At 44.3% G+C, this 19,860-nt stretch overlaps 1 protein-coding gene across 3 annotated transcripts in view; it reads left to right on the forward strand.

Annotated features, from left to right (window-relative positions):
- Positions 1-19,860, forward strand: part of RBM44 (RNA binding motif protein 44) — an 88,179-nt gene that overhangs the window by 21,278 nt on the left and 47,041 nt on the right. For 2 of the 3 annotated variants that reach the window (XM_068245367.1, XM_068245366.1), the window contains exons 2-5: positions 8,590-8,819; positions 14,224-14,296; positions 18,347-18,453; positions 18,557-18,631. In XM_068245367.1, coding sequence (XP_068101468.1) covers positions 8,675-8,819; positions 14,224-14,296; positions 18,347-18,453; positions 18,557-18,631 — 400 coding nt within the window. In that variant the 5' untranslated portion in view covers positions 8,590-8,674. The remainder of the gene's footprint in view (positions 1-8,589; positions 8,820-14,223; positions 14,297-18,346; positions 18,454-18,556; positions 18,632-19,860) is intronic. The other variant, XM_068245368.1, reaches the window with a different exon arrangement.

Raw genomic sequence — 19,860 nt, forward strand, 5'->3', positions numbered from 1 at the left:
TTACTCACCACTTCCACGTTCTAAGCGCCGGCAACGTCATGTCGTCACACATCTCCGCCTTCAATGCCGCCCACTGTGCTTCCGCTAATCAGGAAGCACAGTGGGCGGCATTGAAGGCGGAGATCTGACGACATGACACTGCCGGCGCTTGGAGCGCGGAAGTGGTGAGTAATTCTCCTCATGCCTCCCCGCCGCCGAGCCGCACTTGCCACCGCTAAATGGAGGGGGGAGAGAGGCAGAAGGAGGGGTCCCAGGTGAGGGAGGGGGGATATTTCCCCCCTTCCCACCGCTGCCTCCACTGCCCCTCCTTCTAGCGCTTCTTCCCCCCTCCTGCGCCCTACAGTAGGTACAGGTCTGGCGAGAGGCCAGACCTGTACGGCACACCAGGCAACATCCCGCGGCACACTAGTGTGCCGCGGCACACCGGTTGAAAAACGCTGCTTTAGTGAATCGAGCCACTAATGTGAACAAAGCCTAACTACCTCCTGTTATTTCCATCTTAAAAAACATTTCCAGAATGCATCCCTTCCTTTCACAGGAGGCAACCAAAATGCTTTTACATACTCTAATCATATCCCGTCTTTATTACTGTAACATCCTACTCTCTGCAGTCTGGCACCTCTGTAGTCCCTACTAAGTACTGCTGCTCATCTCATCCACCCCTCCTCCTGCTCCTCTGAGGCAGCCCCTGTCTCAGACTAATTAACACTATACTGCTCAGCACACCCACACATATCCCATTCACTCTGGTACTGGTACCAATCCTCTAAACTCCCCAGAGTGCTGGATAATGTGGCTGTTCATCTCATCCACCCCTCCTCCAGCCCGTCTGCCAATTTCTCAATTGGTCACCAATTACCCAATGGATCCAGTTTAACCCATTCGCGTTCCGTCGTTTTCACTTGAGAAATGTTCACCTCCCATTCATTAGCCTATAACTTTATCACTACTTATCACAATGAACTGATCTATATCTTGTTTTTTCCGCCAGGCTTTCTTTGGGGGGTACATTTTGCTAAGAGCCACTTTACTGTAAATGCATTTTAACAGGAAGAATAAGAAAAAAACGGAAAAAATCATTATTTCTCAGTTTTCAGCCATTAAAGTTTTAAAATAATACATGCCTCCATAAAAGTTTAGACCCTTAGGTAAATATTTACATGTTTTTTGTGGGGGTTTTTTTTGTAATTTTTTTTTTTATATTAAACATTTTATTTGGGTAGTTTTGGGAGGGTGGGATGTAAACAATAGGTTTATAATGTAAATGTGTGTTCATTTTTTTTTTTTTTTTTTTACTTTTAGTTGTAGTATTACTTTTTGGCCACAAGATGGCGGCCATGAGTTTGTTTACATGACGTCACTCTAAGCGTAACATACGCTTAGAGCGACGCATGGAGGAGGTAACAACCAGAAAAGGCGCAGCTTCAGAGAGAAGCTGTCGCTTTTTCAGCGGGGGAGAGGAATCAGTGATCGGGCACCATAGCCCGATTCACTGATTGCCTGGCTAACGAACCGCGGGCCGGGAGCGCGCATGGTTCCTGGACGTAGTTTCTACGTCCGGGAACCAAAATAGGTTAAACTCCTCACGCTATCATACAAAGTGTCACCTCCATACATTTCCTTATTAACCACTTCCCGACCGCCTAACGCACAGCGGCGGCCGGGAAGTGTACCCTGCAAGGACCGGCTCACCCACAGAGGCGGCGGTCCTTGTAAGGGCATGGGCGGAGCGATCGCGTCATCCGTGACGCGATCTTCCGCCGGCTCCTGACGCCGCTCACCCGCCGCAACATCGCGCCGGCGGGATGTTAAACCGACGATCGCCGCATACAAAGTGTATAATACACTTTGTAATGTTTACAAAGTGTATTATACAGGCTGCCTCCTGCCCTGGTGGTCCCAGTGTCCGAGGGACCACCAGGGCAGGCTGCAGCCACCCTAGTCTGCACCAAGCACACCGATTTTTTTCCCCCGCCCCCTGATCGCCCACAGCACCCCTCAGACCCCCCCCCCCCCCCCTGCCCACCCCCAGACCCATGTTTACACCCAATCAACCCCCTAATCACCCATCAATCACTCCCTGTCACTATCTGTCAATGCTATTATTTTTTTTTATCCCCCGCCCCCTCCTGATCACCCCCCACCCCTCAGATTCTCCCCTGACCCCCCCCCCATGTACTGTATGCATCTATCCCCCCTGATCACCTGTCAATCACCCATCAATCACCCCCTGTCACTGCCACCCATCAATCAGCCCCTAACCTGCCCCTTGCGGGCAATCTGATCACCCACCCACACCAATAGATCGCCCGCAGATCCGACATCAGATCACCACCCAAGCGCAGTGTTTACATCTATTCTCTCCTCTAAACACCCACTAATTACCCATCAATCACCCCCTATCACCACCTGTCACTGTTAGCCATCAGATCAGACCCTAATCTGCCCCTTGCGGGCACCCAATCACCCGCCTACACGCTCAGATTGCCCTCAGACCCCCCCTTATCAATTCGCCAGGGCATTATTTACATCTGTCCTTCCCTGTAATAACCCACTGATCACCTGTCAATCACCCATCAATCACCCCCTGTCACTGCCACCCATCAATCACCCCCTGTCACTGCCACCCATCAATCAGCCCCTAACCTGCCCCTTGCGGGCAATCTGATCACCCACCCACACCAATGGATCGCCCGCAGATCCGACATCAGATCACCTCCCAAGTGCAGTGTTTACATCTGTTCTCTCCTCCAAACACCCACTAATTACCCATCAATCACCCCCTGTCACTGCTACCCATCAGATTAGACCCCTATCTGCCCCTAGGGCACTCAATCACCCGCCCATACCCTCAGAATGCCCTCAGACCCCAGCCCTGATCACTTTGCCAGTGCATTGCTTGCATCTATTCCCCCCTCTAATCACACCTTGAGATACCCATCAATCACCTCCTGTCACCCCCTAGCACACCTACCCATCAGATCAGGCCCTAATTTGCCCCGTGTGGGCTCCTGATCACTCGGCCAAACCCTCAGATCCCCCTCAGACCCCCTTCCGATCACCTCCCCAGTGCATTCATTGCATCTATTTTCCTCTCATACCACCCCCTGAGACACCTATCAATCACCTCCTGTCACCCCCTAGCACTCCTATCCATCAGATCAGGCCCAATACAACCTGTCATCTAAAAGGCCACCCTGCTTATGACCGGTTCCACAAAATTCGCCCCCTCATAGACCACCTGTCATCAAAATTTTCAGATGCTTATACCCCTGAACAGTCATTTTGAGACATTTGGTTTCCAGACTACTCACGGTTTTGGGCCCGTAAAATGCCAGGGTGGTATAGGAACCCCACAAGTGACCCCATTTTAGAAAAAGACACCCCAAGGTATTCTGTTAGGTGTATGACGAGTTCATAGAAGATTTTATTTTTTGTCAAAAGTTAGCGGAAATTGGATTTTTATTGTTTTTTTTCACAAAGTGTCATTTTCACTAACTTGTGACAAAAAATAAAATCTTCTATGAACTTACCATACTCCTAACGGAATACCTTGGGGTGTCTTCTTTCTAAAATGGGGTCACTTGTGGGGTTCCTATACTGCCCTGGCATTTTAGGGGCCCTAAACCGTGAGGAGTAGTCTACAAAACAAATGCCTCGAAATGACCTGTGAATAGGACGTTGGGCCCCTTAGCACACCTAGGCTGCAAAAAAGTGTCACACATATGGTATCGCCGTACTCAGGACAAGTAGTATAATGTGTTTTGGGGTGTATTTTTACACATACCCATGCTGGGTGGGAGAAATCTCTCTGTAAATGGACAATTGTGTGTAAAAAAATCAAGATTGTCATTTACAGAGATATTTCTCCCACACAGCATGGGTATGAGTAAAAATACACCACAAAACACATTATACTACTTATCCTGAGTACGGCGGTACCACATGTGTGGCACTTTTTTTACACCCTAACTGTGCTAAGGGGCCCAAAGTCCAATGAGTACCTTTAGGATTTCACAGGTCATTTTGCGGAATTTGATTTCCAGACTACTCCTCACGGTTTAGGGCCCCTAAAGTGACACTTTGTGAAAAAAAACAATACCAAATCAATTTCCGCTAACTTGTGACAAAAAATAAAATCTTCTATGAACTCACCATACTCCTAATGGAATACCTTGGGGTGTCTTCTTTCTAAAATGGGGTCATTTGCAGGGTTCCTATACTGCCCTGGCGTTTTAGGGGCCCTAAACCGTGAGGAGTAGTCTGGAAATCAAATTCCGCAAAATGACCTGTGAAATCCTAAAGGTACTCATTGGACTTTGGGCCCCTTAGCACAGTTAGGGTGCAAAAAAGTGCCACACGTGGTATCGCCGTACTCGGGAGAAGTAGTACAATGTGTTTTGGGGTGTATTTTTACACATACCCATGCTGGGTGGGAGAAATCTCTCTGTAAATGGACAATTGTGTGTAAAAAAAAATCCAAAAATTGTCATTTACAGAGATATTTCTCCCACCCAGCATGGGTATGTGTAAAAATACACCTCAAAACACATTGTACTACTTCTCCTGAGTACGGCAATACCACATGTGTGGCATTTTTTTGCAGCCTAACTGCGCTAAGGGGTCCAAAGTCCAATGAGCACCTCTAGGCTTTACAGGGGTGCTTACAATTAGGCACCCCCCAAAATGCCAGGACAGTAAACACACCCCACAAATGACCCCATTTTGGAAAGTAGACACTTCAAGGTATTTAGAGAGGGGCATGGTGAGTCCATGGCAGATTTTATTTTTTTTGTCGCAAGTTAGAAGAAATGGAAACCTTTTTTTTTTTTTTTTTGTCACAAAGTGTCATTTTCCGCTTACTTGTGACAAAAAATATCTTCTATGAACTCACTATGCCTCTCAGTGAATACTTTGGGATGTCTTCTTTCCAAAATGGGGTCATTTGGGGGGTATTTATACTAATCTGGAATTCTAGCCCCTCATGAAACATGACAGGGGGTCAGAAAAGTCATAGATGCTTGAAAATGGGAAAATTCACTTTTTGCACCATAGTTTGTAAACGCTATAACTTTTACCCAAACCAATAAATATACACTGAATGGGGTTTTTTTTAATCAAAAACATGTTTGTCCACATTTTTCGCGCTGCATGTATACAGAAATTTTACTTTATTTGAAAAATGTCAGCACAGAAAGTAAAAAAAAAAAAAAAAAATTTTTGCCAAAATTCATGTCTTTTTTGATGAATATAATAAAAAGTAAAATTCGCAGCAGCCATCAAATAGCACCAAAAGAAAGCTTTATTAGTGACAAGAAAAGGAGCCAAAATTCATTTAGGTGGTAGGTTGTATGAGCGAGCAATAAACCGTGAAAGCTGCAGTGGTCTGAATGGAAAAAAAGTGGCCGGTCTTTAAGGGGGGTAAAGCCCACGGTCCTCAAGTGGTTAATCTCCAGATTATTCCCATGAAACTTTTGCTTCTCACATGGGACCCTTTTGTTCTGTAGCTTGGTCACCTCCTCTCACCTCCAGGACCTCTCACAAATGTCCCCTCTCCTTTGGAATGCTTTGCCACAGCCTATTCGTCATGCTCCAAGCCTAGAAATCTTCAAACGTACTCTCAAAACACCTTTTCAGGCAAGCCTACGAGATTCACTGCCTCATCCATTAACCCCTGTGTCTCCTACCCCTATTTCCACCCCCAGCACCTCCCCTTATCCATAAATGGATCCACAAAATAACCCAGGCAGAGTCATTCAAGCTTCTTGGGTCCACAATCTCACACAACCTAAAATGGGACAACACCACTGCCACTATTGTCAAGAAAGCGCAACAGAGGATGTACCATCTACGGCAGCTGAAAAAGTTTGGCCTACCTAAGCATTTAATGGTGCAGTTCTACACTGCAATAATCGAATCCACCATAACATCATCTATGACTGTATGGTTCGGCTCCTGCTCAACATTAGAAAAGGTGAGGGTGCAGCGCATCATCCGAACAGCGGAAAGGATAATTGGCTGTAGCTTCCCTTCCCTGCAGGATATTTACGCTAGCAGGTGCAGAAAGAGAGCAACCAAAATTGCCTCTGACCCCTCTCACCCAGCTCACTCCATCTTCCAGCTCTTGCCTTCAGGAGTAAGATTCCGGTCAATCGCTACCAAAACCTCTAGACACAGGAACAGCTTTTTTCCTCAAGCGGTAGCCATACTAAATACAGAACTCCGCTAGAGCTGCTAGGACTTGAAAGTAATCAGCACAGAACTGTAAATGAACAATTCTCACATTGCTTACTGCCACTATACTTGCATAATGTCCTTGACTTGTAATATACACACTGTCTGTCCTTGCATTGTTTTTGTTTGTGTTTGTTAAGCAACTGTCAAGACAAATTCCTTGTAGGTGCAAACTTGCCGAAATAAAATTGATTCTGATTCTAGATTGTAAGCTCGCAAGGGCAGGGACCGCCTCCTATTGTTTTATTTTGATTCGGTCGCGAGAAAGCCCTGATTAAGGGGCGAAAGGGCCGTCGACCTACCTCTGCACCTCAACTACTCATGATAAGTATTACTATAATTGTTGTTTTCTATTGCATACAGTGTTTTTAAAAGGAAACCTTTAAAAGTTGAAAGTTTTTAAGGCTATGGCGAGCTGCTCCTGGAGCTTTCTTTTCCGCTCTTTGAACTCATTGATTATGCTGATTCTCTGGATGTTGCACCACCACTATCTATGACTATTACTGATGCAATTTATGTAAGGTGTGCACTCACCTCAAACCTCTCTCTTAGAAGTATTGTTTTATTTTGCTGTAATTTGTCATATGAACCTGTACCGATTTTAGTGATATCGCTAACCACACATTAACTACAGTGAAGGAAATAATTATTTGACCCCTCACTGATTTTGTAAGTTTGTCCAATGACAAAGAAATGAAAAGTCTCAGAACAGTATCATTTCAATGGTAGGTTTATTTTAACAGTGGCAGATAGCACATCAAAAGGAAAATCGAAAAAATAACCTTAAATAAAAGATAGCAACTGATTTGCATTTCATTGAGTGAAATACGTTTTTGAACCCCTACCAACCATTAAGAGTTCTGGCTCCCACAGAGTGGTTAGACACTTCTACTTAGTCATCACCTGTATAAAAGACACCTGTCCACAGAATCAATCAATCAAGCAGACTCCAAACTCTCCAACATTGGAAAGACCAAAGGGCTGTCCAAGGATGTCAGAGACAAAATTGTAGACCTGCACAAGGCTGGAATGGGCTACAAAACCATTAGCAAAAAGCTGGGAGAGAAGGTGACAACTGTTGGTGCGATTGTTCGAAAATAGAAGGAGCACAAAATGACCATCAATCGACCTCGCTCTGGGGCTCCACGCAAGATCTCACCTCGTGGGATGTCAATGGTTCTGAGAGGTGAAAAAGCATCCTAGAACTACACGGGAGGAGTTAGTGAATGACCTCAAATTAGCAGGGACCACAGTCACCAAGAAAACCATTGGAAACACATTACACCGCAATGGATTAAAATCCTGCAGGGCTCGCAAGGTCCCCCTGCTCAAGAAGGCACATGTGCAGGCCCGTCTGAAGTTTGCCAATGAACACCTGAATGATTCTGTGAGTGACTGGGAGAAGGTGCTGTGGTCTGATGAGACCAAAATAGAGCTCTTTGACATTAACTCAACTTGCTGTGTTTGGAGGAAGAAAAATGCTGCCTATGACCCCCAAAACACCGTCCCCACCGTCAAGCATGGGGGTGGAAACCTTTTGCTTTGGGGGTGTTTTTCTGCTAAGGGCACAGGACAACTTAATCGCATTAACGGGAAAATGGACGGAGCCATGTATCGTGAAATCCTGAACGACAACCACCTTCCCTCTGCCAGGAAACTGAAAATGGGTCGTGGATGGGTGTTCCAGCACGACAATGACCCAAAACATACAGCAAAGGCAACAAAGGAGTGGCTCAAGAAGAAGCACATTAAGGTCATGGAGTGGCCTAGTCAGTCTCCGGACCTTAATCCAATAGAAAACATATGGAGGGAGCTCAAGCTCAGAGTTGCACAGAGACAGCATCGAAACCTTCCTCCTAAAATGTGTGCAAACTTGGTCATCAATTACAAGAAACGTTTGACCTCTGTGCTTGCAAACAAGGGTTTTTCCACTAAGTATTAAGTCTTTTATTGTTAGAGGGTTCAAAAACTTATTTCACTCAATGAAATGCAAATCAGTTGCTATCTTTTATTTAAGGTTATTTTTTCGATTTTCCTTTTGATGTGCTATCTGCCACTGTTGAAATAAACCTACCATTGAAATGATACTGTTCTGAGACTTTTCATTTCTTTGTCATTGGACAAACTTACAAAATCAGTGAGAGGTCAAATAATTATTTCCTCCACTGTATGTATGTATTTGTACTTGTATTTATGGATGTCATGACTGTACAGTGTCATCAACTTCTCATGTATATGTTCCCCAATATTTGTTTTGTACTATGTGCAGTGCTGCGGAAGATGTTGGTGCTAGATACTTGTATTTTGCATTTATTGTATGACTTTAATATATTTGCTTATTTCTTTGATTTGCAGGAGCCATGTGAAAGGGGTTATTTTTTTTTTCTTGAACAAAGTTTTCAAATAGTAGGGCTCTATTATTCGTTGTAACACAGAAGACATGTTACCCTTCAACCAGAATGGTATGCTTGCACCTTATGGATACACTACAGTGCGATACTCTATGACATTTCCAGCTTTTCCCTGTCAAACAGAAGCCAAAGTGAACTTTTATCAACAACAACCCTCTTTGTATAACGGTGCAGGTGAGTGTTTTCAGCATGTGCTATATAGCCAGACCTGCTGACTAAAAAATAACCCTGTATATTTTTAAATGGTCTAGATGAGCTAAAGGGGTTATGTAAAACATGGGCTTAGTTCCCGTTAGGTACATTTCTGCAGTGCAGCAACAAACATGCAAACAAAACTAATGCTAAAATAGCTTGTGCTTCCACTTGCTATTTCTTAACTGATACTGACTGAGTCCTGACCTGCTGCATTTTTCTGTATGGCTAATGCGTTTCCTGTAGAGCACCATGGTGAAACCGATGCGAAAGCAGAGCAGACACTGAACTGGTTCACTCCGCTCTGAACCGAATGGACTTTTGCAAGTGGGAATCAAGCCTTAAAAAGCTGCAGCAATATATTTTAACAGTATTTTTATTTAGTTTTTTCACTCCAAAATGTCAAAGTATTCAGACCCCCATGATTTCTTTATTCTTGGGAGATTTGTCGTGTTACAGCCTGATTGTACAGATGTTTAATTTCTTTCCTAGAGGGGTCCAGCCAAAGTCTTGCTTTGAACCATATTGAACTTATCTGGATAGACCTCAGAATGGTTGTCCACTAACAGCTCTCAACCAACCCGAATGAGCTAATGAGGATTTGCAAAGAAGAACTGACAGAGCATCCCCCATTCTACCTTGTTGCATCATACCCAAAAAGTCATTAGGCTGGAATTTAAGACAGAAGTGCTTCAAATATGTCAAGGGTCTCCATGCTTACGTGAATGTGATATTTCAGTTCTTTCTTTTTAATAAATTTACAGAATTGTCACACACTGTTTTAATGTTGTCATTATGTGGTTCTGAGTTTAGATAAATGAGAAAAGGGAATTTAAATGACTGTAGCATCAGGATGCAACATAACTGAAAAGGGTGAAGGCGGTCTGAGTACTTTCTTATGCCACTGTATAGAGTGAGCACTGTAAGGTTGCAGATGTGATAACACAATTTGCACTTGCTAATTCTAAAAGTGTTGGAAATGGCACAGGTGCCCATACATTACTTGATTTGCGGCAACGATATCCAGCCAATTCGATCATGATCAAATCTGTCAGAGATCAATGTCGAACGTGGCTGCCTGATCAAACGTTTTTCATCGATGCCGCAAACAACTCGGTCACAATGGCTCGGTCGGGGTGTACAGTGGTTAGTGGTGGTTGATTTCCTGAATATCAGTGGACCCTGATTGGTCTCCCCCCATGTAAAATATGCAGCACCCATGGCTAGTGGTGCAGGCTCACCTGTCCGCTGGCTGTCCTCTTCCTGTGTTACACATTTTTCTCCATTGCTGCCTGGCACCTGTACCATGTGTCCATGCCGCATGTGCGGTGAGCTCACGGGACGCATACATCGGCGGATGGGTGAGCTCAACCGATACCATACTTACCAGGGGCCTGGTGGGGACATTACATTGGGGGGGGCTGGCTGGGGGAGGTGGCAGTGGCACTAGGTAGATTTCATGCTAAAATATAATGGAAAGCGGTGTGCAGTCTGTGGTCTGTTAATGGATCCCTCACAGCAGCTAGTTTTGAAAGCAACCATCTTGCATGGTAATGAAATATTCAGTTTAATTAGAAAGCTTTACAGCCAGATATATTTTATTGCAGTTGGTGTTAAGATGCTGATCCAGTGCTGTACAGACAAGTCTGCAGCCTCCAGGATATCAATGTGTTATGTTGCTATGGAGTGGGCAGCAAGCCAATGTGTGGCACACAACGGAGCGGGAAGGAGAGGAATGGATCACAGACTTTGTGGGTTGGGGGGTGAGTGGGGGGCACTGTACACGCCTTAGATTCTCAGCCAAGAACCATCTAGCATGTGCACAAGTCTAAGGCTCTGTTCACACTTCGGTTAAAACAGCAATGTTTTCTGGACCGGGCATCAGCGGAGGAGCAGCCATGCAAACAGTTTGTACATTAACTATGGGAACCATTTAAATTTGTTCTGATCTGCTTACCGCAACACAAGTTCCGACCTGCTTGATTTTTGTATACACAGATTGCCAACAAAGCGATTGCTGAGAAAATCACTGAGTGGTGGACCAATGAGAATTTTCCCCAGTGCTCGGGGAGAATTCCCATTGGTCTTTTGCAATCCAATGGGTGCTTGATGCTTCTGCCTGGGTCTATGATCTGTATACTGCTGCTTCTCCCCTGCAGTGGACCCAAGCAGAGGTATCTGCAGCAGCAGTGGACTGTGGCAGCTGAAGCTGATGGGTGGCGACGCAAGCGCACTGGATGTACAATAGAAGGTATTGTGAACAATACACACGACTGAACACCGCGTGTCCTGAATGGCTATGCTGTAATCGTGCCTGAGCCTCAATGTGAACACAAAAGCTCACCACAATAGATGATCCTTACCTTCTGCTGTTTCAGATAAAAGAATAGTGTCCTAGAAGCCTGGAGAGCTCACAGCAGCTCTGGCTAATGCTAGGTACACAGGATGCGATTTCCCGCTCGATCGCCAGGTCGATCGATTATTTCCGACATGTTCAATCGAGCCATTGTAACATTGATTTTCTCATGTTAAGTATGCAAAATCAACGACTGTATCGATCAAAACCCAATCGAACATGTTGGAAATAATCAATCGATCCCACCGATCGAGCGGGAAATCGCATTGTGTGTACCCAGCATAAGCAGAAGGGGAAGTTTGACTTTAGCTCTGTTCTAAAAGTTGTGAATTAACTCAGGCTTAGGTATAGACATGCTCAATGAGATGGTAATAATTTCGACTTGATGCAGATATGTATGTTAAGTTATGCAGCTTGAAATTGGACCAGTGAAAATCTGTAGCATCTGCATTTGACTGGCCCAATTACAATGTGCATAAATTTACATTAGATTGTGTCAACTCAAAATGACGCATTTAACATTTTATTGACAATCTTGTCAGTAAATGGCAGGTGAGTGTATGGATGGGTGTATCGTGTTGGGGGTGACATGTTGATGAATATATAAGGGGCTCCTTGCGTTCATTTCCTTTGTGCCCAGCTGGAGGAAGCTAATTTTAGTTCTTCAATGACAACGACCAGCTGTATAATTATATTAAAGCTTATTTCTACTGAAAAATTGGCTCAGAAATGAATGAACTTGCTATGTATCGTTACAGTATTTCCCAGTACTAGGCTGATTACATACCGTGTTTCCCCGAATATAAATCATCCTCTGAAAATAAGACCTAGCTTCTATTTCGAGTGTCCTCGAAATATAAGACATCCCCCGTAAATAAACCCTAGTGGCTGTGGACCAGGTGGCGACATGGGCGCTGGCGTTCTGCCCACTTCTACCCGAACCCGCCCGCCCGATCTCCTCCATCCCGCCCGCTTTACCACATCTGGGTATCTGTGCTGGGGTCCTGCTCACTTCACCCCGCCCGCTTTACCACATCCGTGCATGGCTCCTGGCCCCTCCGTTACAAAGCTCGGATCCCTCCGCTGCTCATCCCTTGCATAATTCAAACCGCTGATCAGCGGTAAAAGGCAGATACTGCAGTCCAGTAACAGCGCCGCCCTCTACAGGAAGTAAACAAAGATGACTTCCTGTATACGGCAGTGCTTACCGGACTGCATTAGCCGCCTTCACCGCTGATCAGCGGTTTGAATTATGCCAGGGATGAACAGCGGAGGGATCCGAGCTTTGTAACGGAGGGGCCAGGAGCCATGCACAGAAGTGGTAAAGCAAGTGGGCAGGTGAGGGAGGAAATCTGCCTTTATACAGGGGGGATCTGGCAATTTACAGGGGGGATCTGCCTATATACGGGGGGATCTGCCTATATACAGGGGGGATCTGGCCATATACAGGGGGAACCTGTCTATATACCGAGGGATCTGCCTGTATACGGAGGGAATTTGACTAAATACTAAAAGGGGATCTAGCTACCCCCACAAAATATAAGACCTCCCCGAAAATAAGCCCTAGCACATATTTTGAATGAAAAATTAATATAAGACAGTGTCTTATTTTCGGGGAAACACTGTAGATTAGTACTGTACAACTTTGGGGACATGGCAGGCTGCATTATTCCTGACTTAGTTGCTGGAGGGCTGGAAGGACAAGCCACCCTTGGAATGTGATGGTAGTCATATGCTAGCTACAGAGTTTCACAGTCACATTGCCATCACCCGTGCATGAAATGGAGGCGCTATGAAATTTGGGCATCTACGGATAGCCAATAGTAGAATATCCATATAGAATAGTAGAATATCAGTATTTTACCAATATTGTACAAATTTTAGTGCTGTTTTTCATTAATAAAATATTGGTAAAATTTACTGATATTTTAGTACAGCAAAACCTAACCCAATACTCGCACAGAATCCTCTCTCTGTGCCGTTGCCCAAGTTTCAGAGGCACCCGCATTTCCAGCTTCTGCCTCCTCTTATTGATGTATTCAAGCTTCATGGTGCTTCCTCACCATTTATTTATATTGGTGTGTTGATGTTCAAACTCAATAATTGATGCCTTTGATTGCTTGTACTGCAGCTTCTATAATTGACTGTCTGTGTTTCAAGAGAACCTGAGGTGGATTTTTTAAAAATCTTAATAGGACACAGAGGCATGTTCTCTGCACAATGACTTGCCTCTGTGTCCTGCTGCTGCCGCTCCCAGCATGGATTTGCAGGTGGTTTATTATATATATATATATATATATATATATATATATATATATATATCACTGGGAATTCATCGACTTTTTGACACCCACATTTTGGGTGTAAAGTGTTTTTGTGTGTGGGGCTTAGCCACGTATGTAATGCAGATACGAGTGTGTGACCCCCGTATGAAGGCCACTAGAGCTCAAGGCTGACTGCGGTCACAAGTCATTGAACTTGGAGCTCTAGTGGACACTTCTGAATGTGTGAGCTGTAGTGAGGACAGGTAGATATGCATGCTGCAGCATACTTCAAATGCATGCCCTGCATGTGGGGCAAGGGTGCACTTTGGGGTTGGGCTAATCGATAGGCCGGGTTCCCTTTAACATGGTTTGCATGTTTAGAAAAGTAAGTGTTAAACACTTGGTTCAGTTTAGGAACCAGGGCTGTGGAGTCGGTACAAAAATCTTCCGACTCCAACTCCGACTCCTCAGTTTCTGAAACCACGACTCCGGGTACCCAAAATTGCTCAGACTCGGACTCCTACTCCTTAGTCTAATACTTAACAGGACTGTGAATTTTGTACAGAAATCATGCGACTCCGACTCCCGGCTCCGACTCCTCAGTTTTTGAAACCACGACTCCGGGTGCCCAAAATTGCCTCGACTCCGACTCCACAGCCCTGTTAGGAACAAGGGCAATTATGTATAAAATATAGTGTGACATTGTGCAAATTGTCCTTCACATGCTATTTTGTGGTTTTTTTTTTTTTGTTTTTTTTCTCTTAAGAGCTATCAAGTGAAAGTAACTGCGAGTGTAACTGCAAGAAGTGCAAAAGAGAAACTGAAGAAACTCTCAACAGGTATACAAAACTCTTGTCAGAGCTACTATATCACAGATAGTCCAGATAGTCATTTTGATACCACTACTTCTATGGGTGGACGGGAGAGGTCAAATTTCACCCGTACTGTGACTAGTGATAAGAACAAATTCCACATGTATAACGTTTTCAGCAAAAATTTTACAATTACGATGGAAAATTGCATGCCCAGAAAATTCAGTGCATTTGCGCAAAAATATTTTCTCACTCAAGTTTGAATACCTGAACTCTGCAAAATAATTTAATTAATTAATAATTCTTGTGTAACTTTGCAAAATTAATTCTCAAATAGTTTATATCTTCAGTCCAATTTATGGTCTGGATCGATGATAATTTCCTTCTATTTGCAAATATCTGATAGAAAGCTTGATTATTCCCTAAAATTGAACCATTAAAGGACAACTGAAGTGGTAGGGATATGGAGGCTGCCATGTATATTTCCAGATCTGTCCTGCTCATCCGAAGCCTCTTTTGGCCATAGACCCTGAGCAAGCATGCATATCAGGTACTCTGACTGAAGTCTGACTGGATTAGCTGCATGCCGTTTACAGGTGTGTGATTCAGACACAACTGATGCATGAAAGATCATCAGAATGTTTAAAAGAAGATAAATATGGTAACCTCCATATTCCTCTCACTTCAGTTGTCCTTTTAAGGACCACTATCGCAAAATGTATAAAAAATAAAAAAACTAAAGAAGATTTATTCTGATTGCTAGTAGAAGGGATAGTGAAGGGTTAAGAATTAGTTAAAAAATAAATCACCCTGCTGTTTACACATTCATGATTGGTGAATGTGAGAGGGCCCTACCAAAGGAGGCTGTAGTCCAGGCTGCATGTATCTGCCTGTCTAAAATTATGAGACCGTTTTATTGCTAGCTGAAATGCCTTTGAACAGCTAGCAGCCTGCAGATCAGTCTCCCATAACCCGTAAGTAGGGTCCTCTCACAGTCACGCTGTCATGAATGTGTAAACAGCATGGTGATTTATTTTTTAACTAATTCTTAAAGGATACATGATGGGATAGACATGTGTATGTACAGTGTCTAGCACATAAATAACTGCTGGGTTCCTTTTTATCTTTCTCTACCTGAAAGCGTTAAATATCAGGTATGTAAGTGGCTGACTCAGACAGGAAGGGACTACAGTGTGACCCTCACAACTATAAAACCCATTCCTAGAAGAAAATGGCTTCTGACTGCAGGAAAGAGCTAAATAGAGGTCAATAGTTAATTAAATTTTAGCTCTGGCATACTTCAATGAATGTGTCATTGAGCAAAAACAAACCAGTTAAAACTTAGTAGATTTAAACATAAAATAAAAATCTTAAGTCATTTTTAGGAGAAGGAAGATAAGCTTCACCTCGGGTTTTAATTTTTATACATTTTGAGATAGTGGTCCTTTAATGCAGAGTTCCCCAACCCTGTCCTCAAAGCCCACCAACAGTACATGTTTTGCAGAAAACCACAAACATGCACAGGCAAGGTAATTAGTGTCTCAGCAGAGCTGATTAACTACCTCTGTGGATTTCCACAAAACATGCACTGTTGGTGGGCCTTGAGGACAGGGTTGGGGAACACTCATGGGTACTTTAACCACTTCCTGCAATAGGGATGTTTTTAAACGGTCTGTTTTTGCAGTCCTATTCTAAACTGCATGTTTGTACGCGCATTTGAGCCCTGCAACCTATGGCATTAATTGCTTAACCAGCTCAGTCTATCTGGATGAGTATTCTCGTCCAGATGTGCTCCGCTCAAGTCTATCTGGACGCGTATCCGCATCCAGTGTTTGAGCGCTTGTCACTGTGGGGCTGCGGCCCTGCGCACCCTGGCGGTTTTCCGTGTTAGTGGTTGGGGAAGAGAAGCACGGCTTCCCTGTACCAAACATGACCCCATTCAGAGGCCATGTCCATTCATAGTAAAGATCGTAAATGAAAATGTAAAAATAAACAAACAAAAAAACACTTCCTGGTAATCCAGGGAGTGTTTCTATCGCCATCTAGTGGCGAAAAGTTAAATTATACACACCACATTTTTAATAAAATAAAAATAATATAATACCTTTCAAAGCCCCTACCCCAGTTACCAAGCAGATGTTTAAAAAAATTCCATAGTTGAGGGTAGGTTACTGGTATTTTAGTACATAAGGGCTTACAATTGACGGAACTCAAAACCCCTAAAAAGAAAAATTACTTCTTTTATCTCCTTTTTTTTTTTTATCTCCATATAATCTCCATATAATATATTGACGCCATACATTGTGCTAGGAACATACCGTATATACTCGCATATAAGCCGACCCCCCAACTTTTCCCTGAAAAACAAGGGAAAAACGATTGACCCCCATAAAAGCCGGGGGTAGGAAATGCTGGATTGGTGAAGCCCCCCAGTGTGTCCCAGTATAGTGCCCAGTATGGGTAGGTAGTGCCTCAGTATAGCTAGTATAGTGCCCAGTATAGCTAGTATAGTGCCCAGTATAGCTAGTATAGTGCCCAGTATAGCTAGTATAGTGCCCAGTATAGCTAGTGTAGTGCCCAGTATAGCTAGTGTAGTGCCCAGTATAGCTAGTGTAGTGCCCAGTATAGCTAGTGTAGTGTCCAGTATAGCTAGTATAGTGCCCAGTATAGCTAGTAAAGTGCCCAGTTTAGCTAGTATAGTACCCCAGTGTGGCTAGTATAGTGCCCCAGTATGGCTAGTAAAGTGCCCAGTTTAGCCAGTATAGTGCCCAGTATAGGTAGGTAGTGTCCAGTATAGTGCCCAGTATAGGTAGGTAGTGTCCAGTATAGTGCCCAGTATAGCTAGTAAAGTGCCCAGTATAGCTAGTAAAGTGCCCAGTATAGCTAGTATAGTGCCCAAGTATAGCCAGTATAGTGCCTAACTATAGCGCTCCACCCGCTGCTATTACCTGCTTTAGGCAGCGGCTTCCTCTAATCCGGGTTCCCGTCTCATGTTCCCTATAAGTGTATAACAGCAGCGCGCCCGGTGCTACTGCTATGACGATGCAGGGGGCAGGAATGAGCACGGCTCCCTGTAGCGGCGATCTGTATCACCATTACCAGGGGAACCGCTCTTTCCTGCCCCCTGCATCGTCACAGCAGCAGCGCTGGGCGCGCTGCTGTGATACACTTATACGGAACATGAGACGGGAACCCGGATTAGAGGAAGCGCTGCCTAAGCAGGTAATAGCCGCGGGGCGCGGACCACTAGACCACCAGGAAAGACTCGCATACAAGCCGACCCCTAACTTTTGACCCCCTTTTTGGGGGTCAAAAATTCGGTTTGTATGCGAGTATATACGGTAATTTAAGTGTTGCGATAGCCGGGACTAATGGGCAGATAAAATGGGTGCGTTTTATTTATAGTTGCATTGCTTATTTTAAAACTCTAGAGGGTGGAATTGGAGAAAGTATTTCGTTTTTTGTTTTTTTTTTGGGAGGGGGAGGGGGGGGGGTTGCATATAAAATAATTAGTGAAAACAAGTATCTCCTACTGAAAGCTTAATTTGTGGCGAAAAAAAATCTAGATCATTTACGTGTGATGAGTAGTGATAAAGTTATTGGCATATGAATGGGAGGAGCACTGACGGGAAAATTTCTTCCGTCCTTGAGGTGAAAACACCTGTAGGCTGAACCGGTTAAGAGTTCAACAATCCCATAGCTTCAATTTGTATAGCAGATTTGAAGCACAGGGTTCCGCCTGTGGAGTGCCTCTCTTTCAGAGGAGTGCTGTACCTGTATATAATGCTGGGAATACACCGTGAGGTTCTTTGGCAGCTAGATAGCTCAATAGAATTTCCGAAAGGATACATTTTATTTTGATCGTTTGATTTTTTTTTTTTCCTAGAAGTGAATGGAAATCGATCGGCAAGTAAATCTGCCAAAAAAAACATCATTGTGTATTCCCATTGCATGGAGGGGGAGGCTGGAGATATTGCATTGGTGATAGTAGTGACTAATTACTTTCTAATCACAACAGCTATTTTGCAGGAAAAGAGCAAGTGCGTGGAATGATAAATCCCTTTGTTTTGTCTGCAGGCAGGTGTGTGAATTGGTGAAGAAATACGGTGCTATTGAGGTAACAGGAAAGGAGATTTTAGGCTGGTATATGTTACTTTCTGCTCATAACAGAAACATCATTAAAGGTATCGTGTTGTGTGTGTGTGTTTCACAAATTTGCTTTTAAAAAAACAAACATTGTTAATAAGCAACAAAGGTGAACAAATAATGTACATTCTTTGAATTTAGAGTACGGGAATTTACCTGAATTTCTCAAGAGCAATCCATCTTTGCTTATAGACAACGACTGGGTAAAGCTGAAAGGTAGGTACAGAGATAAATCACTGTATGCACTGCTGGAAAGTGTTAAATCTAAGTAAACCTGTCAATCATCTTTGAATGTTTTCTACATGCTATAGATCTGTTTCATTTGTGCTATCAGCAGGCTAGTTGAGCCAAGCTTTCTAAGGGCTTGGACCAACTAGGAATCGCTGGAGAGCCTTTAACTCACGCAGGCGCTGTGCGCAGTGATTCCTAGGCCGATTGTGATCGCCTTTGCTTCTGATTTTAAGCAAACTAAGCGCTTCTGATTACTGCCTTTTTTCTTTTTTATATAAACTTTATTATATTTATTAGGTGTCCCAATGTCGGACTTCCGTCTGTAGCCCCACCCCCTAATGGAAGAGGTCATGGTGCTTCTCAGAGAAGCGCCTGCGACCCCTCTTCTGCTAGAGGGCGGGGCTACGGAGGGAAGCCAGACATTGGAACACTCGGTAAGTATAATTAACTTTATTTAAAAATCAAACCGCGCGGCCACAAACTCTTCTGTACATACAGTAGCATTGAGCGCAAACACACCCAAACTGCTTCATGTCCTGCAGTTGTGATTAAAGGTGGCCATACACTGGTCGATTTGCCATCAGATTCGACCAACAGATAGATCCCTCTCTGATCGAATCTGATCAGATAGGGATCGTATGGCTACCTTTACTGCAAACAGATTGTGAACCGATTTCAGCCTGAAACCGTTCACAATCTGTTGTGGTGGTGCTGCTGCCGCCTCTCCCCCCCGCCGCATACATTACCTGCTCTGCCGGCGCGACTGCCCCCGGTCACCGCTGCTCTGTCTCCGCTCTGGTCTCCAGGTCCGGCATTTTACTTCTTCCTGCCCGGCAGGAAGTTTAAACATGTAGAGCACCCTCTACTGTTTAAACTTCCTGCTGGGCTAGAAGAAGTGAAGCATGCCGGAGACCAGACCAGCGCGGAGACGGAGCAGCGGTGACCGGGGGCAATCGTGCCGGCGGAGCAGGTAATGTATGCGGACTATTGCGGCGGTCGTCGGGTACTCGAACGCCCCTAGTGACGCGCTCCCTACCCGCGCGCGATCGACGGTAATTTTCCGCACAGAGCGATCGACGGGATCGGACAAAATGTATCGAAATTTGGCGTGTTGCGGGAACGATGTGACAGCAAATTCGATCCCAGTGATCGAATCTGCGGTCGATCTGGCGGGAATCGGCCTAGTGTATGGCCAGCTTTACCCTAATCGCAAT

The sequence above is a fragment of the Hyperolius riggenbachi genome, chromosome 7, assembly GCF_040937935.1.
Source record: "Hyperolius riggenbachi isolate aHypRig1 chromosome 7, aHypRig1.pri, whole genome shotgun sequence".
In the NCBI taxonomy this organism is placed as follows: Eukaryota; Metazoa; Chordata; class Amphibia; order Anura; family Hyperoliidae; genus Hyperolius; species Hyperolius riggenbachi.